Source organism: Herpailurus yagouaroundi, unplaced genomic scaffold (genome assembly GCF_014898765.1).
Source record: "Herpailurus yagouaroundi ecotype Mexico unplaced genomic scaffold, PumYag 193, whole genome shotgun sequence".
Taxonomy (NCBI): domain Eukaryota; kingdom Metazoa; phylum Chordata; class Mammalia; order Carnivora; family Felidae; genus Herpailurus; species Herpailurus yagouaroundi.
This window is the reverse complement of record NW_024412424.1, coordinates 4,963,262-4,988,747: the sequence shown is the minus strand read 5'-3', so window position 1 is coordinate 4,988,747 and position 25,486 is coordinate 4,963,262. Positions and strand designations below refer to the sequence as shown.

Genomic DNA, 25,486 nt, shown 5'->3' with positions numbered 1-25,486 from the left:
CCCTCCCTTGTATCAGCTTCCTCTGTGGATGGAGCCCTGCTCTGCGTGTGTGCAGCTGAGCACATGCCTGGCCTGGGGCTGGGCCATTCCCTGCAGGCACAGCATAAAACAGTCCGCCCTGTGGCCTAATGGATCCCAGTCCTGCCTCGAGGGCATCCCTGAAACTCAGCCTGCTGGTCGTGGCCGCAGGTTCTCTGTGTCCCTGCCAATGCTGTAGCAGACATAAGAGGGTCTAGGGGCCCCTCATCTCACAATCCACCTTTTTTTAGAATTTGCACTCAGGGACAGACACGTGGGATGTGACATTTCTTCATTCTTCTATGATCACGGAAAGGCAGAGCCGAGTTGTTGACTGAGGCCCAAAGATGCTTCGGCGCTCTCGAGAATTAGTCAATTGCGTGTTTCTTCACCAATTTTGAAACGGCTTATTGCAATTATTGATGAAAGCAACTTTCAAGGTTGTGACACTATGTTTCCAAACCGTAGGAGACCCTGGATCTGTCACCCCCAAACCGAGGTGTTGCTTCTAGGGCTGAACCCCAGTCCCCACTCTCGTGTCCGGGCAGCAGGGTGCCCGATCAGACCTTACTCTGTGCCTGGCCAGGCTCCACACCTGGGGCAGAGGGGGCCTGCGGATTCCTTGAGCGTCTCACGGATTTGGGCCAGGTCTGCTTCTTCGTGGCCGAGAGCCTGCTGTACCCCCACCTTACACAGGGCTGCCTCCCTAGCTACTGCCCGGCGGTTCCAGGAAATCCTTGGTGCACCACGTAAGCAAACAGCCCAAAGCAGCTTCCCCAGATGAGCAGATTCCAGACTAATGTATTGGCAAGACGGACCTGGCCAGAGCCAATGTCCAGGTGCCTCTGATCTCCCTCCCTCCTGCTGCCTTACTTCTTCACTTCATATCTCTGGGCGCCGAGTTCACATGGATACGTACAGGATGGCCCGAACTTTCTGAGGCTGCAGGCGTGTCCCACGGCATGCATGGCGCCACACTCGGTGACCCCCCCCCCCCCCCCCCAGGCACGGACGTTTAATTTGCTTCCATTTGGTTAATGACACACAGTGCTGCCCCGGAGACCCTTGTATGTGAGCCGCTGTGCATCATGGGGGTGTATTTTTACAAGATACATTCTCAGCAGAATCCTAGCTTTAGACTTTAAAAACATCTTCCTGAAATACGGTCCGCTGATGTATGAGGACAAAAAGGGCGATTTATCAAAATGAGGTTCCCACAATAGCCAACTGTGGAAAGGGCCCAAATGTCCATCGACGGATGAATGGATAAAGATGCGGTATCCATATATGACAGAATACTACTCAGCGATCCAAAAGAATGAAATCCCGCCATTTGCAACAACGTGGATGGAACTAGAGTGTATTATGCTAAGGGAAATAAGTCAGTCAGAGAGAGACAAATACATGATTTCACTCATCCGTCGAATTTAAGCAACAAAGCAGGTGACCATAGGAGAAGGGAAGGATAATAAGATGAAAACAGAGAGGGAGGCAAACCATAAGAGACTCTTAAATGCAGAGAACAAACTCAGGGTTGCTGGAGAAGGGGTGGGTGGGGAATAAATGGGTGATGGGTATTAAGAAGGGTACTTGTGATGGGCACTGGGTGTTGTATGTAAGTGATGAATCACTAAATTCTACTCCTGAAACCATTACTGCCCTATATGTTAACTAACTTGGATTTAAGCGAAAAAAATAAAAATAACAATAAAATAAAAAATGAGGTGCCCATCTCCTACCTCATGCTGCCACAAAACAAAACAAAAATAAAACAAGAGTTAGGACAGCCTTCTCACTGGCAAATGAGGGGCCAAGGGGGCAGCCGGTGGGCAGTGGGTGGCGGTCACTTCCTCTGAGACCGTTGGCTCTGGTTTCTGGGAGCTGTACTGTGTTCTCCGTGGGGCCAGGAGAGACCCGGTGGGCAGCTGGGGTCAGACTCTGGGCAGCGTCTGTCACCTCCGCTAGCTGTCCCAGGCCGCTGACCCCAAGCAGCTGGGTCCTCTGCAGAGTTGTGGGCTGGCTGCTGGCCGGGGTGCCGGGAAGGGGGGGTCCCCCTGCCTTGACCCGCTCCCCCGCGCTTTAGACCCATCTGCTAAAGGTTAGGCAAGTCCCACAGTTCTGTTCACAGATGACCACAGATATTTCCCTTAGGATCCCGGCTCTGTGTCCAACCGTCTAGGAGGCGCTGAGACCAGACTCAGGGGCCGCGACTCCCCAGGGGCTTGCAGACTGACAGAGGGGAAAGACCACCCCAGTAGGCGGATGGGACCGGCGGCGCAGGGGCTGTAGGCTGGGTTTTCTGAGCGGCTTGGCACTCACTGGTCCTTCTCCCCACCCGCCACTGTTCCCCCTCACCGCCCCCCCCTCACTTGGCCTTGAGGAACTAGCTGGGGGTTGAGCGGGGGAGGGCAGGGGGTGCCTATTGGGCCACAGGGCGGGCCACACCCCGTGAGGTCACCCAGCCCTGGATAAAGGGGTGCAGAGACTGCTCAGGTGGCAGAGCCTTCGTTCGCTGGTCGCCTCCCGAACCCAGAATGAAGCTAGTCTTTCCTGCGCTGCTGTTCCTTGGGGCCCTTGGTGAGTGCAGGGACTTGGGGGTGCGCCCGCCGGGTGGGCGCCGCGGTCGCCATAACCCGCGAGATGGGCGCGCGTGTCCCCGCGCCCTGCGGGGTGGGCGCCCGTGTGTCCGCGTCGCACGAGATGGGCTCCTGTGTCCCTGCGCCCCGCGGGATCGGTGCCCCTCTGTCCCTGCGCCCCGCCGGGTGGGCGCCCAGAGCCTGCAGAGTGGGAGGCTGCGGGGGTGCGGGGGTGAGGGGCGGGGGTCTTGGGGCCGGGCCCCGCCCACCTGCCTGGGGAGGAGCCAGAGCCGAGCTCCTCCAGGCGGATCCGGGAGTTCCCAGAGGTGCGCAAAGCGTGCGTCCCAAAGAGCCTTCTGGGACCCTGTCCCATTGCGTCCCAGCAGGACCTCTGGTAGCCATAGGACTGTTGCAGGCTTTTTGCATGGGAGGAAAATGAGACCCAGAGAGCATGAGCGACTTGCCCAAGACACACAGGAGACGGGAGTCAGAAGCCAGCGCCGGCAGGGCTGTGCGACAGGGGCAAGACAGAGCCCCAGTTTCTTCAGTTAAAAAACGAGTCCGGCCACCTGCCCACACAGTTGTGAGGTGCAGGCCGGCTGCCCGCTGCTCAACGGTGGGCCAAGGTGCACAGGCTTCCCACCCCGGAAGGGCAGCGCTGGTGGCACAGACAGCCCCCCCCCCCCCCCGTCACCGGACCCCACTGTCAGAGGGTCTAAGGGAAAAATGATTGATTTCTGTTCTCTTTTGAAAGCTTATTTATTTATTTTCAAAGAGAAAGAGTGCGCGCACGAGTGGGGGAGGGGCAGAGAAGAGAGAGAGGCAGAGAGAGAGAGGGAGAGGGAATCCCAAGGAGGCTCCGTCCGCACTGCCAGCAGGGGTCCCGACGGAGGGCTCGAACTCACAAAACGTGAGATCATCACCTGAGCCGAAATCAGGAGTCTGATGCTTAACTGACTGAGCCACCCAGGGGCACCCCCCTCGCCCTGATTTCTGGGTTTCAATGCGCCCAGACTAGAATTATTCGAAACAATTTCTGGGGGTGTACAGAGGACACTCACCAGTCGTAGACATTAGTGATGTAGATGTGTGAGGGCGGGGCTGTGAGGGGCATGAGTGCCTGGGCAGTAAGTGGGGGGTCGGGGGCGAAGGACAGGCGTCTCCCAATTCCCAGGCCCCTGCCAGCCCAGGTCAGCCTCCTTTGAGCTGGGTGCTCCCTGGGTGGAAAAGACTAATAGAGCGCACAGTGACCTTATGCCCCCAAACCTAGGGACTGTGAAGCCATCTCTGTCCCCACCTCTGGTCCCCTTCTCCAAGTTCCTTCCTATGGTATTGTCATCCCTGTCTTCTCTGAGGCAGGATCGGGTCTGCCAAGGCCAACTTCCCTTCTGCTCCCTGACCTGGGGCTTGCTGGGTAGCACAGCACAGGGTTGGGGCTGCTTGGGAGAGATCGAGAAGCAGGAAACCTTGCTTTCCTGGATGTGGTCACAGGTCGCAGCCACAGATCCTGGCTCAGAGTTGCACCCTTGGGTTCCACTTTCACTTGAATCTTTGGTTGCCTCGCCCCCTCCCTTCACCCCCTCCCCCCTGCTGAATCTGCAGTTTAAGTCCTACAGTCATTAGAATGGTGGCTAGCATCCTAAAGTGTCACTGAAACCCTGTCACCTGTCCTGGGGGATTCCTGCCCTGCCCCCATGGCTGTGCTGGCTGGCAGAGGCTGGCTGGGCGGAGAAGGGTAGCTCCATCCCAGCCCCTGCCCTTTGAGGTCAGAACACCGCATGTCTGCATGGAAGCAATCACAGGATGCCGACTTTCAAGAAGTTTCCATCCAGGCTCATGGGGGCAGCGTCTGAGGGGCAGATAGTTCAGATGCTAGGTTGGGGATACAGGAAGGGCCAGCCCTACACCTGCTTTGGGGAACATATCATCTTGAGGGGGGGGGGGATGTGTGGCTTCAGAGCCGGCTGGTGAGAGCTCTTGGGGGGCGGGGGATGAGCTTGTGGTGCACTTGGTGTCCCTGGTGTTTGGGGGGCTGGGACTGTGGATCTTGGAAAACCCCTCGGTGGCCCTTTAGTCTCCTAGTTCAGCCAAGGGAGAAATGAGCTCTACCCGTGGGTTCCCCATTCCTGCTGCTGTTCGTGCCCTCCCCCCACCTTGAAGCATGCCCTTCTGTTTGGCTCTCCCTCTTCACCCCCAGATCCCATCCGTCACCGAGCTAATTTCTGACGCCAGCTCCCTATTCCTGCCCCTTCTCCATTCCCAGGGCTTTTCTGCTTGGTTCCCGGCTTTCAGTCCACTCCCTCCCCCATTCTAGGCAGAGCCCTTATCTCTACTCTCTTCATGAGCGAGCTCTACTCCCTCTGGAACCAGACATCCTCTGACCAGCTTGGAGGGCTTTCCACGCTCCGGCCCCAAATCCTTTACTAGCCCCATCTCCACTGCAGCCCGTTTCTAACCTAGCCAGCCTAAATAGACTGGCTAGCCTTGTGGTAAGAACAGGGCGGGGGTCTGTCTGACTGTGTAGATTCAAATCCTAGACCCAATGCTTATTAGCTGTGGGACCTCGGGCAAGCCACGTAACTAGCTAAAGACACGATTTTCTCACCTGGAAATGATATTAGCAGAACTCAGAGAGTTGGGAGATTCGATGTCCAGAGAAGATGTGAAATGCTTGCAGCATTAGCTGTGTGCACATGGGTCCATGGTTCTCGCCTCCAGGAACGCCACCACCGTCATTCCTGGTCCCCAGGAGCTCACTTCTGGTCTGGCATTTGTCTCTTCTAGAGCGTTCATCATCCTTAGCTTCCTCTTTTTTGACTTTTTTTTCTCTCCAGATGGGAGGGGAGATCTTGTCCCGTCTGCTTACATGAGACACGGTGCTGTGTATACAGACTTCTAGTAAATGCTACTGGGTCACGAGTGGCCGGATAGGACCAGGTTAATATTTGTATGGCAGGACAGTTCCCTGAGGGCCTCGGGATCGATTACATCCTTCGGGATTTCCTGGGACGACGGTCAGTGGGGAAGGAGTGTGGCAGCATATGCCCCTGAGCCTCCGCTGACTCAGCCTGGGAGCCACTGCCCTCCTCCCCTCACCCTCCCAGGGAGCCTCAAATACCTTGGCGGGTCTGACTGCGCAGGGGATGGTTCATGAACAGGAGGTAGCAGAGGGCTGAATGTTCCACTCTAAAGCGTATCCAAGTGGGAAAGGGGCTTTTGCAATCACGTGTGTGCATGTGTGTGTGTGTGAGAGAGAGAGAGAGGGAGAGAGAGATAGCTTTATCGAGCTATATTTTGCATGTCATGAGATTCACCTACTTCGAGTGTACAATTCAATGATTTTTAGGAATTTTACCAAGAGGCACAACCATCACTGTAAAATCTTTTTAGTACATTTCCGCCCCGCTGATAAGATTCTTCATGTCCATTTAGAGTTACTCTCCGTTCCCGCCCCAGCATCCGGCCAACCGCTAGTTACGTTCTGTTTCATCAGTCTGCCTTTTAGGACCTTTCACATACAAGCGGAGTCATACAGCAGGTGGTGTCGTGTGTCTGGTTTCTTCCATTTAGCGCGAATGAGGCTCATTCATGTTGTAGTGCATACTGCTGGTTCTTTCCTTTTTACTGCCAAATCATACTCTGTTGTGTGCATGCACCGCATTTTGTCTAGCCATTCACCCGTGGCTGGACTTTCAGGCTGTTTCCCCTTTTTGGCTTTTCTGAATAATGCTGCTGTGAATATTCATACACGAGTCTTTATGCAGACATATGCTTTTATTTCTTTTGGGTACATATCTAGAAGTGGAATTCCTGGGTCAAAATGTTTAACATTTTGAGAAGCTGCCAATTTGTTTCCCAAAGTGGCTTCAACTGACTGAGCCCTGCCCCAGGCACCTCTGTGTTTGTATTTTCTTAACTGACTTTTGAAACACAGAAGTTTTGGCTTTTGAGAGGTCACTTTATCAAGTTTTTTCATTTATGGACTGTGCTGTTGGTGTCATGGCTGATTAAACTTTGCCCATCCCAAGCTTGCAAAGTTTTTCCCTGTGTTTCCTTCTAAAAGTTTAATTGTTTTATCTCTTATACTAAATTCTATGATCCACTTTGAGTTAATTTCTGTGTATGGTGTGAGGTAGGGCTCTAAGTTAATCGTTTTTGTATGTGGATATATGTTATGCTAGGACCCTTTGTTAACAGACTGCCCTTCTGCCAATGAATTGCCTTAGTGCCTTTGTCTAAAATCAATTGAATGTACATATAAGCATTCTATTTCATTGATCCATATGTCTGTCTTTAGGCTAATATCACGCCCTTTTGATAACTTTGGCTTTATAGTATGTTTTGAAATTAGGAAGTAAAATTTCTCGAGGTTTGTTCTTTTTCAAAATTGTTTGACTATTATATACAAATTATACAAAAATAAATTGTAAATGTAAATTATACAGAATTATTTTGGCTATTTTGCATCAATTTATTTATCTTATATAAATTATAGAATCTGCTTGTCAACTTTTGCAAACCTCCCCCTCCTCCCAGCCTGCTGGAATTGTGATAGGGTTTGTGTTGATTCTCTATCTCAGTTTAAGGAGAATTACCATCCTAACAATATTGAATTCATAAAGCGTGCACATAAATGTTTCTCCATTTATTTAGATCTTTAATTTCTCTCAGCAAAGTTTTAATTTTCAGCGTAAGTTTTGTATTTTTTGGTTAAATATTTCCCTAAGTATTTAACTCTTTTTGATGTTATTATGAATAGAATTATTTTCTTAATTTTATTTTTGGAGCATCCAAGGCTTATCTGCAAAAATATAATTGCTCTTTGTATATTGACCTTGAATCCCGTGACCTTGTTATATTTGTGTATTCGTTCTAATAGCATTCTGTGCACTCCTTAGGATTTTCTAGAGGATCGCGTCATCTGCAAATAAAGACAGTTTTACTCCTTCCTTTCTGGTCTGGATGACTTCTATTGCTTTTTCTTATTATTGTGGCTAGAATCTCCAGTATTTTGTTGAACAGGAAACCTGACAGTGGAGACTTGATCTTCCGGGGGCAAGCCTTCAGTCTTTCACCGTTTTAACTTAATGGTGAAAAACTGTAAGTTTTTCATAGATGCCATTTATCAGGCAACCATGTGTTGGTTAAGAGCTGTGAGCAAATCTGGTCCAGGCTCCTTCCTAATTGCATCGATCCTATCAGCAAGGTAGGAGAGCCAGTCTTTCTGATACAGAGGCGAATGGTGGTAACTCGGGCACATTGACCCATTTGGTACACCACTCGGTATAGCTACTGACAAGGAGTCCGGTGCGGTTAAGTTGCCTCGGCATCAGTGGGGGGCGGTTCTTGCAGTTGCAACCGTCTAGGGACACCTGGATTCTTGGCTAGATTTTGCCACTGTTGAGCCGTCAGTCCCTCAGCCTCCTCAAAAGCCAGATTCCACATTAACAGAACAGGAGCAAGAATCCCTTTCCTGCCTACCTCCCAGCTTCAAGCGGGACAAAGCTCCACCAACTGAGGCAAAGGAGCATCACCAGTTCTTAGAGGTAGGAAATGTGTCAGTTACAGGAAGGAAGATAACCCAGAGTCTCTGACTGTCTCCTTGAATTTGCGGAGAATCAGAGCCCTCTGGCCGCAGAGAACGCTTGTTAGACAGTCAAGACACTTCCACTTGAGGAGATCGGCCTGACTTAGTGGCCAAATGGGGCAGAAGGAGGAGGAGCAGAGAGATGAAGGAGTCTGGATAAGTCTGGCAGGGGGTGAGGTGGCCTCTCCCATGGGCAGTGGTTGAACCCTTACTCTTTCTCCCAGGACTGTGTCTGGGCACCCCTGGGAGAAGCGTTCGGTGGTGCACCATATCACAAGCAGAGGAAGCAAAATGCACCAAATTCCAACAGAATATGAGAGAAGTGGGTGGCCCCAATGTCTTCTGCACAAGGAAAAACTCTCGCCAAGAATGTATCCAGGCCATCAAGGTAAGTCAGTACCATGTGTTGGTTGGAACCAAATTGAATGGAAGGGAAGGGAAGGGAATAAAGTAAAAAATGTATTTCCCCCTTCTTCTGCTTTTCTTCGCGGGCACCGATGGGTTGGGAGTGCTCCTTCCTCATAGGACACAAGACTATTTGGAAAGCAGATACTAACATTCTAAAGCGGAGACGCCACGTGTGGGGAAACTGTGGTTGCAACACAATTTTTTTTTCTTTTTTTTCTTGTTTATTTACTTATTTTGAGAGACAGAGGCAGGGAGGAGCACGAGCAGGGAAGGGGCAGACGGGGAGAGAGAGAGAGAGAGAGAGGAGAGAGGGAGAGAGAGAATCCCAAGCAGGCTCCACGCTGCCAGCTGCAGAGCCCAACATGGGACTCAAACACCTGAACTGTGAAATCATGACCTGAGCCGAAACGGAGTTGAACGCTTAACGGACTCAGCCACCCAGGCGCCCCGGAACTTGCATTTCCTAAAGTAATGGCAATAAAACGAATCCTCCCTTGCTGGTGATTTTATAAATAAAACGAAAGCCTACCTTGTTGGTGATTTTATAGTGAAACTGATTTTCTTGGTTGGTGGCCTTCCAAATTGGCATTACAAATCTGGAAAGTGGAATAACAAGAACAGCCAGAGCCACGAAGATAAACAAGGTCACTGTCTGAGCGAGTCCACGCTTAGTTGCCTATCCCAAGGTGACAGGCCATCGGAAGGAAAAAATTCTACGAGGACAAAGCTACCCATGAGAGCATAGATTTCATAGCAAAAAGAAAGTGCTGAACATCTGAGGGGTTATTTGACAAACTATGGAACAACCACATTATGATGAAATATTATGGAGTCAATAAAGGCCCTGCAGAAGTATGAAAATGCATGCCATTTTATTTTTAAAATTTTTTTTTCAACGTTTTATTTATTTTTGGGACAGAGAGAGACAGAGCATGAACGGGGGAGGGGCAGAGAGAGAGGGAGACACAGAATCGGAAACAGGCTCCAGGCTCCGAGCCATCAGCCCAGAGCCTGACGCGGGGCTCGAACTCCCGGACCGCGAGATCGTGACCTGGCTGAAGTCGGACGCTTAACCGACTGCGCCACCCAGGCGCCCCAATGCATGCCATTTTAGACGAAGAAAGCAGTCCACGACATATGATCTGTACCAGATTGCAAATAGAAGACATACGGAAACATATGAGAAGTAATACGCTAAAAAGGATGAACATGATTTATTATGATAATTTTAAGATAGCGGAATAGTTTTATTTTCTATTCAATAAAAAAGAACTTAAATCAATATAGGGCTTTCTAGAGAAAGCATCTAGAATAAACAACTTCATTTATTATTACTTGTATTTATTTATGTGAGAGAGAGAGAGAGAGAGCATGAGCAAGGGAGAGGGGCGGAGAGGAGAGAGAGAGAGAATCCCAAGCAGTCTCCACGTTCAGCTTGGAGCCTGATATGGGGCTCGATCCCATGACTCTGATCATGACCTGAGCCAAAATCAAGAGTTGGACACTCAACCGGCTGGGCCACCCCGGTGCCCCTAGAATAAACAACTGTAAGTATAAATGACTGTGAAGGGCAGGAACCATGAGACGATACAGGCGGGGACGCTTATAAGAAAGAGACAATATGCCAACGTCCGTAGTTAAAGCTACTGCCCTCAAAAGAGGGAACTTTGACTCGTGCCACCAAGCGAACATGAGTGAGTATGCCCCAAAGGAGACCCTTTTGAAGATCCTTCTAGATCTTTCTGACCTCCTGAAATCCAGTTGCCTGGGTTGGGGTGGGCTCTCTCCTGAAGCTGGCCTGGCCTCTTTGCTTTCAGGCGAACGAGGCAGATGCTGTGACCCTTGATGGTGGTCTGGTGTACAAGGCAGGCCTGGACCCCAATAAACTGCGACCTGTAGCGGCTGAGGTCTATGGGACCCAAGAGGGTGAGTTCTCCCTGGAGACCCAGAAGCTGGGGTGGCCCTGGCCTTGGCCCCGGGCTCTGTGCAGAGTGGATGAGACCTAGAGGTGGGCTCACGGACGGCATCCCACTTGCAGGGAACTGAGTCCCTGGGCTCTTTGGGCCCGATGCTGACCCGCTGGGGGAGGACACGTGTGTGCTCCCTGGGGAAACAGAGCAGGTCCCAGGAAAAGCTAGCATATGGCTTCCTTTTCCACCAGGGCAAGGTCACGTTGGGCTGTTTTTCTCCCTCTGGTCTGGGCTAAGAGCTTTCAATTCTCTCTGTCCCTTTGCAGAGCCACAAATCCACTATTATGCTGTGGCCATAGCAAAGAAGGGAACCAACTTCCAGCTGAACCAGCTACAAGGCAGGAAGTCCTGCCACACAGGCCTTGGCAGGTCCGCCGGCTGGAACATCCCTATGGGGTTGCTTCGTCCATTCTTAAACTGGGCAGGGCCGCCCGAGCCCCTTGAGAAGGGTAAGATGACTGGAGGACTGTGGGCAGTCTCTGGGCGGGGGGAGGGGGGTCTCCATGCTGGTTGCACACACAGGCCACTTTGTAAACGTGGGATGAACCCCAGTGGGCCCACCGCACCAGCGGCCCTTTGGGAGGCGGCAGCTGAGTCTGCTGTCGGCCAAGGTGCGGCTCTGAGCGCCCAGCCTCACCTAAGAGGCTGTCCCGCAGGGGTGGAGGAAGGGGCTCTGTCTCCACCCCCCTCCCCCCCGCCCCAGCCCTTCCCCAGTTCGTGCCCGTCCCTGGGAGGTGTGATGAGCTTCGGCCGGACTGGCTCACACCCTGTGGCCTATTTCTCTGTGTTCAACAGCTGCGGCCAACTTCTTCTCTGCCAGCTGTGTGCCCTGCGCGGATGGGAAAGAGTACCCCAACCTGTGTAGCCTGTGTGCGGGGACAGGGGAGAACAAGTGTGCCTGCTCCTCCCAGGAACCATACTTTGGCTACGCCGGTGCCTTCAAGTGAGTGAGAAGGCCCTCTTCTCCCCAGTGGCCTGAGCACCCTGTGTCCTCAGGCCGGGAGGCCTTTTCTCTGGCCCCAGTCACAGCTCAGCCTGCCGGCAGGGACCGCAGAGCAGGTGTCGTTCTCCTGAGTCCAAAGAGGGCACTGGCTTTGCCTAGTGCACGTGCCCCTCCAGCCCCCTCCCTTCCGCATCCCCCTCTACGGGCCCTTTACCTCTACCCCAGCCTCGTGAGCCGTCACCCCGACAGGGGTCATTCCTTGTCCCCATAGACGAGGCTGTGGCTTTGTTTGCACTGGGATGTCCTGTGTTTCCCTGCTGACTTCCGCCCTCTCCCTAGCCACAGAGGGACTGAAGGGGTCTTGTCTTGAGACAACCAGTCCCTCGCTCCCGGAAGGACAGCTGGAGCGTCCAGGCTGATGTGGTCTGCCCCGCGCGCGCGCGCGCGGGCTTCTCCTCCAGCCGGGAGAGAGCGAGCTCTGCCCGACTGCCCCCTGCACCCCCCTGCCTCCCCCCATGCCCCGTGCTGAGGCAGATGCTGCTTCTCTCCCCACATCTGCCTCCTGAGCTCAGGCATTTTTGCAGACGGAGGCCTCCCCGCTTGGCCGCAGCACATTTCCCCACTCGGTCCTGGGAGAAAGGACCACATACTCAGGCATATAGAGGCTTCAGATCCTTTTATATAGAAAGACCCGTTTTGCCCTTTCAGGCCCTAACGCAGGAGGTGGGGGGCGCTCTGGCCAGCCCCTAAGCCGTCCTTCCTCACAATCTACCTGGAGGTGGCCGCCTTCCCAGACAGGTGCGCTCCAAAGCCTCAGAGGAGGGGAGCCCGGGGCCCTGCTCCCCGGGGAGGCCTGAGGAAGAGGCTGGGGACAGCCGGCTCTGTGCTGACCCTTCTGCGACTTTCTCATTTCACAGGTGTCTGCATGAAGGAGGTGGAGATGTGGCTTTTGTCAGGCACACTACAGTGTTTGGTAAGAAGTGGGAGGAGACCTAGGGGGTACAGCCTCCTTTGGTTTTATTTTCCCATAATTCTGAGCATTGAGCAAATTGGACTCTTCACTTCTTGGCACGCTATTATCAAGGTTCTCTACGGGGCAGGCCTCATTTCCTGTTTCGCTTTTATTTAAAAAAATGTTTTAGGGGCGCCTGGGTGGCGCAGTCGGTTAAGTGTCCGACTTCAGCCAGGTCAGGATCTCGCGGTCCGTGAGTTCGAGCCCCGCGTCAGGCTCTGGGCTGATGGCTCAGAGCCTGGAGCCTGTTTCCGATTCTGTGTCTCCCTCTCTCTCTGCCCCTCCCCCGTTCATGCTCTGTCTCTCTCTGTCCCAAAAATAAATAAAAACGTTGAAAAAAAATTAAAAAAAAATAAATAAATGTTTTACTGTCTATTTGTTTTTGAGAGAGAGAGAGAGAGAGAGACAGAGCACGAGTGGGGGAGGGGCAGAGAGAGAGAGGGAGACACAGAATCCCAAGCAGGTTCCAGGGTCTGAGCTGTCAGCACAGAGCCTGACGAAGGGCTCGGACCCACAAACCATGAGATCATGACCTGAGCTAAAGTTGGACGCTAGACCAACTGAGCCACCCACGCGCCCTATTTTATCATTTTTTAAAAAGTTTATTTATTTATTTTGAGAGATGGAGACAGCATGGGGGGGGCAGAGAGAGGGAGAGAGAGAGAATCCCAAGCAGGCTCCCCGCTGCCAGAGCAGAGCCCGAAGTGGGGCTCGAACCTACGAAACCTAGATCATGACCTGAACCGAAACCAAGAGTCCGATGCTTAACCGACTGAGCCCCCCAGGGGCCCCTTGTTTCAGATTTTAAGCCATCAGTTTTCCCCAAATCCCCCAATACCCACTGGCTTTCTTTTCCTCAGAGACACCCCCGCCTCTGTCCCCGACACAGGTTTTTGGGTTCTGAGACCACAAAAGTTTCGGCATTAGAAACCATGCTGCTGCCAGGATTTTCCATTCAGCGTCTTGTTTTGGAGATTTATCTGTGTTGTATGTCTAGTTCAGTGTTTCTGACAGCTGAGGAACGCTCATCGGGTTCTACTTATCTGTCACCCTAGGTCACCTTGCCTTTCCCTCTACCACAAACAGCTCCATGACTCACGTTCTCCTGTGTGTCCTCTTACTGTTGTGCAGGAGAAGATTCCTGAAATACCACATGCTGATGCACCCTGCTGGGTGTGCACCGGCTGAACACATGCTTACCAGGACCACCAGAGACAGACCCACCCCACTGACCCGAGACCTCCGGAGATAGGCTTACATTGATCATCTCAATATATTTGCTAGTCATTTTCTAATCTTGACTATTTTCCTATTGAGTTTCATGCCTGTTTCTTCATGATGTTGATTCAAGGAGAGGCCTTCTTTCTTTAGTTTATTTATTTTGAAAGAGACAGAGAGAGAGCGAGCAGGGGAGGGGCAGAGAGAGAGGGAGAGAATCCCAAGCAGGCCCTGCGATGGGAGTGCAGAGCCCGACGTGGGTTGGTGGAGAGAGATCTCACCCTACCCTTGGCTGTTCGTTTTCAAATCTCGTTCAACGAAAAGTGTAGAATTCTTTTGCTGGCTTTCTAAAAACGTCATCCTTTAATTTTAATTAGAATTGTTTTGAGTTTAAAGTGGTCCGTGGGGAACTATATTTAATGTCAAGTTGTCCAATCCCTGATCACGATGAATCTTCCTCCTTTGATCACACCTCTTCTATGGTCCTTTAACGGAACTTACAAAGTTTCTCTTTGTTGGTCTTACTGTGCGAGGTTAGTGACTAGCTCTTTCATGGTTCGGGTTGCCATTACAGTCTGATATTCTATATTAGCTTCTGCTTGGTTGTTGCTAATGAGGATAATACTTGGTTTTGGAAGTTCTACCCTGCTGGATACCGTTATTGGTTTTATTCCTTCTTCCTTGGTTTTGTTGGCTTTTCTATGTAGATGACCACATCATCTTTATTTTTTAATTTTCAGTTTTTGAGGCGGGGGGGCGGGGAAGGGCACAGGGGGAGCGAGAGAGAGAATCCCAAGCAGCCTCCACACCCAGCGGGGAGCTCAGTCTCACAACCATTGAGATCATGACCTGAGCGGAGATCATGACCTGAGAGTCAGACGCTCAACAGACGGAGCCACCCAGGCACCCCCGTGGATCGCATCATCTTTAAATAGAGTTTGCCTTCTTCCTTCCGGTGGTTCCATCTCGTTTCTTTTGTCAGTTGCGTCCGGCACTGTGTTGGCAATATGACAGCTGACATTTTTGCTCTGTTCCTGATTTTGAAGCGAATGCTTGCATTTTCTCCTGCTAGTATGATTTTGCTGCAGCCATTTTGATGAAAGGCATTTCTCAGGTTCAAGAACTTTACCAAATTCTCCATATTACTAGTTTCCTGAAACAAACAAAAAACCCAACCACAACTAGATGTTGAGCACACACCTGCTTTTTCTGCATCTGTTAAGATTATCTCATGGTGCTTATTAATGACGTGGAGTACTCTGGCTTTTTAGATGATTGACCGTTCTTTGTTAATGAAATAAGCTGATAAACCTTAACCCTGATCTATTTTTAAAATACTCTGTTAGGTTGAGTTAGCTAATGTATATTTGAGATTTTTGCACGTATGCTCATAAGGAAAATAGGCCTGTAATTCTTCCCTCCTGTACTGCTCTCTCTGATTTTGAGCTCAAGGTTGCACGAATCTCCCAAAATGACTTGGGCAGGTTCCTGTCACTTTACATATTGTCACTCTACATGCTCTTATATGAGATACATTGGCAGTTCCAAATTGGGCTGAACTCACTCACAAAAACAGACTTTCCCCTTCTTTTGATAACACCTCACGTTGGGAAGTGATTCAACTGTACATCCTGCCTTAAAAATGTTTGTGACTTTTTATTCTTTCTAGAGAGGTGGGTAAGGCAGCGCCCCCTGGCTGGTGCGCTGGGATTGCCTCTACCCTGGGACCCTTTTCTAGGAGGGGTTGCCATGGAAACAGATGGGGTCTGGTTCAGCCTCCTTGGCCGGCCAGGCAGAAGGTGCATCAATCCCAGAGCGGCCTGTATGATCCAGAGGAGCACTGGGCTAGCCCCCAAGGCTTTCTGGTTACTATCTTTACTTTTTTTGAGTGTTCCGGAGCAATCCACTGCCTTTCCGACCCCCCCTCCCCACCTCGCCCAGTTTTGTAGAGTACCTATGATGTCTCCTCTAGCTCACGATGTGGAAGGAGGGGAGCTCCAGCTCACGGTTAATGCCTACAGTGGGCTCATCCGGGCTCCCCTCCACCTCCACCTTTCCTCCAGAGAGCCTGCCAGACAAGGCCGACCAGGACAAGTACGAGCTGCTCTGCCTAAACAACACTCGGAAGCCAGTGGACGCGTTCAGGGAGTGTCACCTGGCCCGGATCCCTTCTCACGCTGTTGTGGCCCGAAGTGTGGACGGCAAGGAGGACTTGATCTGGGAGCTTCTCAACAAGGCGCAGGTGTCCACCTCCTCCACCCCTCTCCCACCCCCCACCCCTCCCCCCCGGCTCCCGAGGCCCTCCCCACCTGCCTGGATTTGCCGTGGGGAGCTTCCTTCCCGAATGTCCTGCTGCTCTACAAGTCTTTCTGCGGCCTCTCTGCACAAAGGCTAACAGATTCAATGCTCTGGACAGCAGAAACCATAGAGGTCTCTCCAGCATTACTGATGAACGGTGTCTCAGGGGCTGGAACAGCAACAGGGGGACGATGAGGCAGTATTCTCAGGACTCTAAGGTGCCTGGGCCCTAGCGACTCTTGAAGCCACAGCTGAATGAGCCACGGGGCCAGTCCCTCCACACGAGGAAGTGAACCAAGGTCCCCGACGCTCAGAATCATCCCCAAGCTCCGGGCGCTGTGGTTCAACATTGTGCTTTTCTTTCCTGTCTATTTCCCACTGACGCTGTAATTCCATTTTTCCTTAATTAGGAAAAGTTTGGAAAAGACAAGTCACCTGCGTTCCAGCTCTTTGGCTCCCCTAAGGATGAGAAGGATCTGCTGTTCAAAGACTCTGCCCTTGGGTTTTTGAGGGTCCCCGCGAAGGTCGATTCTGGGCTGTACCTTGGCTTCAACTACCTCACTGCCACCCAGGGCCTGAGGGAAAGTGAGTGAGGCCCGGGCAGGCCCTGCGGGCAGGCTGGTGGGGGTGCTAAGCCAAGGGGCAGGCCTTCCAGAAAGTACTCTCCCTTCTCCGGCAGCAGAGCTCTGCTCTGGAGCGGCCCTTGTCCATTCGAGGCAGATGCCAGTGTGCTGTGAAGCAAGCCAGGGCATTTTAACAGGCGGGAGAGTCTCCGGACTAATGTGACAGACACCCAGTTAATGTGGTTGTATGTCCCCGGCTCCCCGGCCTGGACAGAACAATCAACTTGCCTCCCTATGAAGTAAGAACCACACACATGAACCGAGAGAGCCAGGGCCCCTCCTGGGATGAATCTGGAAGCTTGGTGAACACAGCTCTGGACTGGGGCCCTGGACTTGGCCGGGATACCACAGGGGGCCAGCTCAGCCATGGCTCCTCCTCTCCTGGGGGGCTGAGATGGAGTCAGCCTGAGCGAGGACACTGCGATGCAGTTAATGGTGGTGCCTGACTGAGGGGAGGTCAGTCCCCTAGGCCATCTCTTGGGGCTGCCGCTGTCTGTGTCCTGGAGCTTTAATCCCGTGGGACCCCGATACTAGGCAAGTCACCGCACTAAGGCTTGAAGGGTGGGTTAGAAGCCAGGGAAGCCTCCAAAGGAACCGAAATAGGAGGCCCGGGGTTACGCGCGCCTGGCGAAGGGGTTGGGCCCCTGAGAGCGGAGGGGGAGAGCGGCAGGGGGCAGCGGGCAGGGGGCAGCGAGCGCAGGGCTTCCGGGCGGTGGGCGGCGCCTGGGTGTCCCCGCCAGGCTCTGGGCCCCACGACCGACCGCTGTGTCCCTGTGCGCAGCGGCTGCGGAAGTGGCGGAGAGGCGCACGCGCGTCGCTTGGTGCGCGGTGGGCAAAGAGGAGGAGGGCAAGTGCCAGCAGTGGAGTCAGGCGAGCCTCAGGAACGTGACCTGTGTCTCAGCGCCCACCGGCGAGGACTGCATCGCCCTGGTCCTGGTAGGGGCGCGGGCTCCGCCGGGGGTGGGGGGCGATCGGAACCGGGAGACACCGTGCAGGCGGGGCACAGGCCCAGAATGCTTGTGGCCTTTCCACTCCCCTGCTTCGAGGAACAGTCGTGATTGTTGCAGGGCGCTGGGAGGACATAGAAAGGTAGCTCGTAGAAAAACAAACAGCAGAGATACACCACGGCTAGTCTTGATAATTTCCTAGCCCCGGATTTCTCCGGACACGTGTGCGCGTGCCCGCAACCGGCCTGGATCGTGCCAGTTCGGTTGGTTTTGAGTCCTTGCCACTTAACGGTACATCGTGGCCATTCTCCCACGTGAATATCCATTCCCTGAAAACACTGAAAAATGATTTGAGGATGTCTTTCCCGTGGCTGTGGCTGTTCAGCCACGAACCTATTCTGCTTTGGCCCGTTATTTTGTTATTACCATTAGACCCCCCACCCTGCCCCCCGTGCTGCATCCCTGAATAGAAATTTTCATCCATATCTTCATATCTCCAGTTTTTAAAAATTTTTGTAAGGTTTATTTATTTTGAGAGAGAGAGAGAGAGAGAGAGAGAGAGAGAGAGTGTGTGTGTGTGTGTGTGCAAGTGGGGGAGGGGCAGAGAAAGAGGGAGAGAGAATCCCAAGCAGGCTCCACACTGTCAGCACAGAGCCTGATGTGGGGCTCGAACGCTCAAACTGGTGAAATCATCATGACTTGAGCCGAGATCAAGAGTCAGAGGCTTCACCGGCTGAGCCACCCAGGTGCCCCTCCAGTTTCTTTTTAAAAATTTTTAACGTTTATTTATTTTTGAGAGAGAGAGAGTGGGGAAGGCTCAGAGAAAGAGGGAAACATAGAATCCAAAGCAGGCTCTGAGTTGGCAGCACAGAGCCCGATGTGGGGCTCGAACTTACAAACTCATGTGGGATCGTGACCTGAGGTGAAGTCGGACGCTTAACTGACTGAACCACCCAGGTGCCCCTCCAGCTTTTTTTTTTTTAATTTTTTTTTAATAGAGTTGTAAGAAAATTATTACTGAGCCGAAGAGCGAGTTTGCAGTCTTGATGAATCCATACTCGAATGTTGGGGTGCGGGTGCGTTCATTCCCCTGGCGAGGCAGCTCAGTCGTTTCTGCTCATCGGTTGAACAACTTCTTTGTCGAACTTGAGCGTAACGCCAAGGGGCTGAGACCAGACAAGGCGGCTTGTTCGATCCGTCTCCTCACTGAGTGAGGCTGGTCCAGGAGGGCGTCCCAAGAGCGTCTGGGGGACAGAGGGTCAATGCAACCTGTGCCTGGTCTGTCCATTGGGAGCGACCGCACGAAGGGTGCGCGGGGCTGATAATCGAGAGTGTGCCAAGTGTCCTTGGGTGCTCAGTTCAAACAGGCCCTGTCTCTTTCTGCTACCTCGTCGGAGCACCTGACGTTCCCTGACCTAAAGCCATTCTCTCAGACAGCCTAGAAATAGACGAGACGGGAAAGCGCCCTTCTGTATGGTGCCGACGATTTGCTTTGGTTTTACAGAAAGGAGAAGCCGACGCCCTGAGCCTGGATGGAGGACTGATCTATGTTGCGGGCAAGTGTGGTTTGGTGCCTGTCCTGGCAGAGAACCAAAGTAAGTCGGTGTTGGGGGGGGGGGCGGGGGTGTCCTCTCTGGTTTCTTCCGTCTGGCCCATGGGAGCAGTAACCTCACTTGGTGGGTCCAGGGGCAGATGCTGAGATGGACGGATGCATTCAAACAGGAGAATCGGGGAGGGGGAGCAAGAATAGTTGAAAAGGGCCTTTACCCACACGGCCTGTGTGTTGAGAAGTGACAAAGCACAGATTGGTTTCCTCTTCTTCATGTAAAACAGGATTTTGGTCAAGTACAATATACATACAGAAAAGTGCCCGTAAGTGCAACTCAGTGACGTGTCACAAACTGGTGGGTCCCCATGCCCTAGTGCCCCGATCACGGCAAGTTCCGGATGGCCCCCGGCGCCCTCCTGCCACCAGCCGCCCTACTCAAGCGAGGGCAGTAACCCCTGACTTCAAACGGCACAGATCAATTCTGCCTGTTTAAAAAAAATTTTTTTTAAAATTTTTATTCATTTTTTGAGAGAGATGGAGACAGAGCGTGAGCAGGGGAGGGGCAGAGAGAGAGGGAGACACAGAATCTGAAGCAGGTTCCAGGGTCTGGGCTGTCAGCACAGAGCCCGTCGCGGGGCTCGAACTCACGAGCTGTGAGATCATGACCTGAGCCAAAGTCGGACGCTTAACCGACTGAGCCGCCCAGGCGCCCCAATATCTGCCTGTTTTTAAACCTTCCGTGCGAGACACGTGCTTTGTACGTCTGTTGCTCAGTGTTATGTCCGTGAGATTCATCCGAAGAGTATTGAATCTCGCTGCTGTATGGTATTCTGTAGTTATTCGTCCATCTATGGGGGAGAGGCGTTCGGGTCATTTCCAGTTGGTGGCTGTTGTTTGGGTCGTTTCCAATTGGTGGCATCTGCATCTGTGTCTTTTGCTGAACACACGCATCTGTGCCTTTCTGCTGCATGGGATTGCTGGACGGTCTCTTCGGATTTGATCCCGCATCGCTGAGATTTAAGAGTTTGTGGCTTCTCAGTAAAGCTGAGTGTTTAATGACATTTTGCTTATTTTTGCTCCTTTCAGAATCACAGATCCCTAATAATGAACGTTGTGAGGATAGACGAGTGCAAGGTGAGTTGGAATCTGCTAATTTCAGGGTCATGGGTAAGTTCTCATTGCTGGAGGAGGAGGAGGCGGCGGCCGGGAACTTAAAAGAAAAAAAAAAAAACCTCACAGAAAGAGCTACAGCCACAGAAGCCGTAAGCTCTTTTGAAGAGGCAAATAATTCATAGACGAGTAATTGTAATTAATGTTATATTGACCTTCACACTTGGCAGAGAACTGTCAGAGTTCTTCACTGTTCTCACAGCCATGGACGGTACTGCGGCAGATCCTGGCCTTGAACCGGGTCTCCCGGGCTAGATCCCGTGCTCTGAGCGTTACCCCCACCCTCCCGCTGGAGCCTGGGCTTGCTCAGGTTCCAGCTCCGCACTTGTCCACGGCTGGAATCCGTCAGCGACGCACCGTCAGGAGAGGGATTGCCACCATGTGGACCCTCTCACGGTGCAGGGCTGGTTTGGACTTGGCACGGGGGGGGGGGGGGGGGCCTTGCAGACACACTCCCTGCACCTACACAGCACTTAGTCTGGTGGCCATCGTGGCTGTGGCCCAGTGTCTGTTGCAGCTGGTGATTTATGCACTATTGGGGTCACACTTGTTCAGTGGTTTTTTTTTTTGCCTTAGTGGCTCACGTCTAATTTAGTAGCTCACAATGTATGCCTGGCCAAGGACAGTCCCTAGCAATCACTTAAAGGATCCGCTTTTCCTGGGGCGCCTGGGTGGGTCAGTCGGTTAAGTGTCCGACTTTGGCTGAGGTCACGATCTCCCAAGTTTGTGGGTTCGAGCCCTGCGTCGGGCTCTGTGCTGACGGCTCAGAGCCTGGAGCCCGCTTCGGATTCTGTGTCTCCCTCTCTACCCCTCCCCTGTTCATGCTTTGTCTCTTTCTCTCTCAAAAATAAATAAACATGAAGGATCAGCTTTTCTTACTATTTCGTTTCATAGCCTAGATCGTTCTCACCTTCCCATAGAACAGCAGCCGAAGCTTCAGGCAGTGGCCGGATATCTGGGGGCATCATCGCCTGGCGATGCTTCTTGACTTACTTTGGCTTGGCTTGCAGACGGATGCGCTAGAGTCCCATGCCAGGCACCCTGGAGGTTAAGTCCTGCTCTTCTGTTGCTCAAGGGTACCTTGCCGTGGCAGTTGTCAGGAAATCAGATGCGGGTATCACCTGGAATTCTCTGAGAGGCAGGAAGTCTTGCCACACCGCCGTGGACAGGACTGCCGGCTGGAACATCCCCATGGGCCTGCTGTTCAGCCAGACAGGCTCCTGCAAATTTGGTGAGGCCTGAGGGCGTCGTGGGTGGGCCACCCTGGGCGGTAGGCACATCGAGCTGTGGAACCTCAGGGAAGGGCAGGGGCGGGGATGTGCAGGCTGACTGCGGCCCGTGGGCCGCTTTTGGGGTAAAAAGCGTTCTCTGTGTGGCTGCCTCCTACAGTCATAGGAGCACTGAGTGGGTCTCTACCCAACACGTCCCATGCCCCAGCTCCCCCAGCCCCCCCAACCCAAGATAAAAATTCTGGAGTATCAGTCTGTTTCTCTGCACCCTAAGAACGGAGGCAGGTTCTGAGAAGTACGGATGTTATTATTATTATTATTATTATTATTTTTAATCTCTTGGAGCTCTGGATCCGAATTTCTCTTAGGCGCTGGCTTCCTAACTTGGGGAAAGGCACCTGCCTGCCTCATGAAGCTGACTTCTTGCTCCACATGGCAAGGAAACCAAATTAGACCTCCAGGGTTCTGGCTCACTTGCTTCCGGGGCCTTCTGTCCCGGCCGTACCCCAGGCTCACACCCCGTGCTCTACCTGCTGTGGGCCTGGTGCCGTGGAAGTATGTGGCATGTTCCCGCCGGAGCTCACCTCTCGTGCAGGGGTCTCCTCGAGTGGGGCCCTCCTGCATTTTGGATGGGTTAGGGTTTCCACGTGGCTCTGCTCCTCACCGCGAGCGCTCGCTGTGGTTGCTCTGCACAACCCCCGCGGCCTCCTCCGAGCTGGGGGGAAGCTGCCAGGACCTTAGCGGGGTGCTCCCCAGCCTCCTCCGGAGGTTAGCACGCGGGGTGGCTCTTCCGGGGGCGGGGGCTGCACACGTCTCAAAACGGGCTCTCGCTGCTCATCGAGGCGGGACTTTCTTGTCCGCATCGTGTTCTCTCTCCTCAACCCACATTAATCCATGTTGGCTCCCTAACGCGGGTTAAATCACACGATGGGCTAGTGCAGATTACGTTTAAGCTGCTGGGAGAGAAAACACTGACTGGCAGAGGCTTATTTCCCTCTCGTGCAAGTGCAATCCAGAGGTGGATTGTCCACAGCTACTGGGACAGCAGCACAGTGTCAGCAACCCGGGCTCTGACAATGTGGCTTCCGTGCTCAAGGTCACCTCATGGCCCGTGGAGGTCTAGTTCCCGCTTCTGCTTTCCATGTGCAGAATGAAGGAGGGGAAGGAGAAGAAGAGGCAAAAGGCAGGTGCCAACTGTCTTTTAAGGGTGTTTCCAGGACGCTGGCACACAGCGCTCCTGCTTGATGCTCCCTGGCGCGTCCCTAGCCACAAGACTCTACTGGGCACGGGGTGGCGGGGGAGGCCAGTCTTTATTCTAAGGGACCAGGAGCCCGGGTCAAAAGCTGGCTTTCTATTTCGGAGGCAAAGGAAAATCAGGTCCTGCAGGGTGCCACCAAGTTCATCAGCTGAGTCCCCAGCTCGAGGCTGTCATCATGGGACCCTCTGTCCAGTGACAGACTCTTTTCTCCGGCCGCAATCAGGATTCCCGTCGGTGCCTACAGGGAGAAGCTTCTCCGATTTCTGGCGGGCCTTTGGTGGGTGGGTCCGTGTTGCCGTTCGCGACGGTGAGCGTCTTCTGTCTGTCCTGTGCCGTGTAATGAACCCAGACCCAGTGGCATCGCCTGCTGGGCAAAGGCCTCTTACGTCGACTCGGGCAGGAAGAGCTGACTCCCGGTGTTCCTTCCCCGCAGGTGAATTCTTTAGTGAGAGCTGTGCCCCCGGGGCCGACCCGAACTCCAATCTCTGTGCGCTGTGCATTGGCGACGAAAAGGGTGAGAACAAGTGTGTGCCCAACAGCAGTGAGAGATACTTTGGCTACACTGGGGCTTTCAGGTGAGTGCCGCGGCCGAGCCTCCCCAGGACAGGGACTTGTCCTTCGTCCGTCATCCTCTGGCATCTTGGCAGTGCATTTCTAAAGGGTCAGACATGGCCTGTCACGGCAGAGGCAGGGAGCAGCCTGGAGGTCCACTGATGGACTGTTCCTCCCCCACACAAGCCACTGCAGACAGTGGAGGCTGACAGGGTGCTGTCTGACCTCAGCTCAGCCGGGCGCCTCCCTGTGGCCTGGGGCCAAGGTCGGCGTCAGTGGGCCTCAGGGTCCTCATCCTCAGAATCAAATGGGGAGAGTACGTGGCCCCTTAAGTCCCGTCTATAATTCAATTTTAGGGGGAAGACTTCTCTCTCCTGTAGCCGCCACCCTCTAGGCCAACACCAAGAGTCGGCCACTTAACCGACTGAGCCAGCCAGGTGTCCCTGAGCTTTTCAGTATGTAAAATTCAGTAGCCAGGGGCGCCTGGGTGGCTCAGTCGGTTAAGCGTCCGACTTCAGCTCAGGTCACCATCTCACGGTTCGTGAGTTCGAGCCCCGCTCCAGGCTCTGGGCTGATGGCCCAGAGTCTGGAGCCTGCTTCCGATTCTGTGTCTCCCTCTCTCTCTGCCCCTCCCCTGTTCATGCTCTGTCTCTCTCGGTCTCAAAAATAAATAAAACGTTAAAAAATAAATAAATAAAATATGGGGCGCCTGGGTGGCGCAGTCGGTTAAGCGTCCGACTTCAGCCAGGTCACGATCTCGCGGTCCGTGAGTTCGAGCCCCGCGTCCGGCTCTGGGCTGATGGCTCGGAGCCTGGAGCCTGTTTCCGATTCTGTGTCTCCCTCTCTCTCTGCCCCTCCCCCGTTCATGCTCTGTCTCTCTCTGTCCCAAAAATAAATAAACATTGAAAAAAAAAAATTAAAAAATAAATAAATAAATAAATAAATAAAATAAAATTCAGTAGCCTTTTCTCCAGTGATGGGAGGATACAGAAGTAGCTTTTACTCTCGTCTCAGTGGCCCATGAAAGTATTTTGCAGACGGACAAGAATATCTTTAAGGGTTTGCAAAGGGAAGAGTTGTGATGTGATTCCACTCCGATACATTGAGTAGACACGTTTCCGATAAAAACCCAAAGGAATCATGTGGTTTTCTCTCTTAAACCTGTGGGAAGGTATTATTTCACTGGAAACCTTTACACCTTGGTATTCCTGTTTATACTGGAAGGAAATGGTTTGTCTTTTGTTCCCACTGAGAGCTGGGACCAGACGTCCTGTTACCACTGTATTTCTAACCAACGTCCTTATATTGCTGGTTCTTAATTTTCAACCATCAGCTATTTTCCGCGGACTTTCTATTCTGGAGGAAGAGATCTTAGCCTCTCCTGTGCCTGTTCCGCTCACATCCACAAACTTCACCTGCTTTTAGCCTCCCACAAATTTATGTCATGTTCAGTACATGACCATGGATATGTAAATATTATTCTCCTATTAAATATGTGGTATAATAAGGTTGTACAAAGTTTCTGTTTACTCTAGAGTTAACCGGTGTCTCATTTTTTGTTTGCTTAATCTTCTGTGCTTAAAAAGAAAAATCACTAATTCATCTCAAAACCCCTAGCCAGGAGCGTAAACCTCCTAACAATACATACCCAGAGTGAGTGCTGGCCGGGGTTCCCCATCAGGTGATGGGGAATATTGCTCCTGCCCCGTCTGGACTGGTTTTCTCTAGGCCCCCTGGATTTCTGTGGTCCTGGGATTCCCCTTGATGGTCCTTCTGGGATTTCCTTTTGTTGTACTTCGTGTTAAATTGCCCACTTCCCGGATCCCGTATCTTTCGCTTTCTTGGTTTTGTTGGCACGGAACACATCTTTTTGAGAAGGGGTGGCTTGGATTTGCTGTGTTTTGAGTATTACATGTCTGGAAACGTCTTTCTTCCATCTTTGAAATGATTTCTAGTTTGGCTGGATAACTAAGTGGAGGTTGAAAAACATTCTCCCTAAGGATTTTGACAGGATTTCCACGTCTGGGAAATGGCAGTGTTAGCTATTTTGACTGATTCTCTCACTAAAAACAAGCAAAAATGCTGGATTAGTACACACGTGCACACACACACACACACACACACACGT

At 52.4% G+C, this 25,486-nt stretch overlaps 1 protein-coding gene across 1 annotated transcript in view; it reads left to right on the top strand.

Moving 5' to 3' along the window:
* Positions 1 to 2,497: 2,497 nt before the first annotated feature.
* The window catches only part of LTF (lactotransferrin), a 32,226-nt gene continuing 9,237 nt past the window's right edge, over positions 2,498 to 25,486 (top strand). Inside the window, exons 1-13 of the mRNA XM_040445131.1 lie at positions 2,498 to 2,595; positions 8,406 to 8,569; positions 10,407 to 10,515; positions 10,826 to 11,008; positions 11,355 to 11,502; positions 12,420 to 12,475; positions 15,796 to 15,974; positions 16,441 to 16,615; positions 17,435 to 17,589; positions 19,105 to 19,195; positions 20,236 to 20,283; positions 21,395 to 21,550; positions 23,240 to 23,381. Coding sequence (XP_040301065.1) covers positions 2,553 to 2,595; positions 8,406 to 8,569; positions 10,407 to 10,515; positions 10,826 to 11,008; positions 11,355 to 11,502; positions 12,420 to 12,475; positions 15,796 to 15,974; positions 16,441 to 16,615; positions 17,435 to 17,589; positions 19,105 to 19,195; positions 20,236 to 20,283; positions 21,395 to 21,550; positions 23,240 to 23,381 — 1,649 coding nt within the window. The 5' untranslated portion in view covers positions 2,498 to 2,552. The remainder of the gene's footprint in view (positions 2,596 to 8,405; positions 8,570 to 10,406; positions 10,516 to 10,825; positions 11,009 to 11,354; positions 11,503 to 12,419; positions 12,476 to 15,795; positions 15,975 to 16,440; positions 16,616 to 17,434; positions 17,590 to 19,104; positions 19,196 to 20,235; positions 20,284 to 21,394; positions 21,551 to 23,239; positions 23,382 to 25,486) is intronic.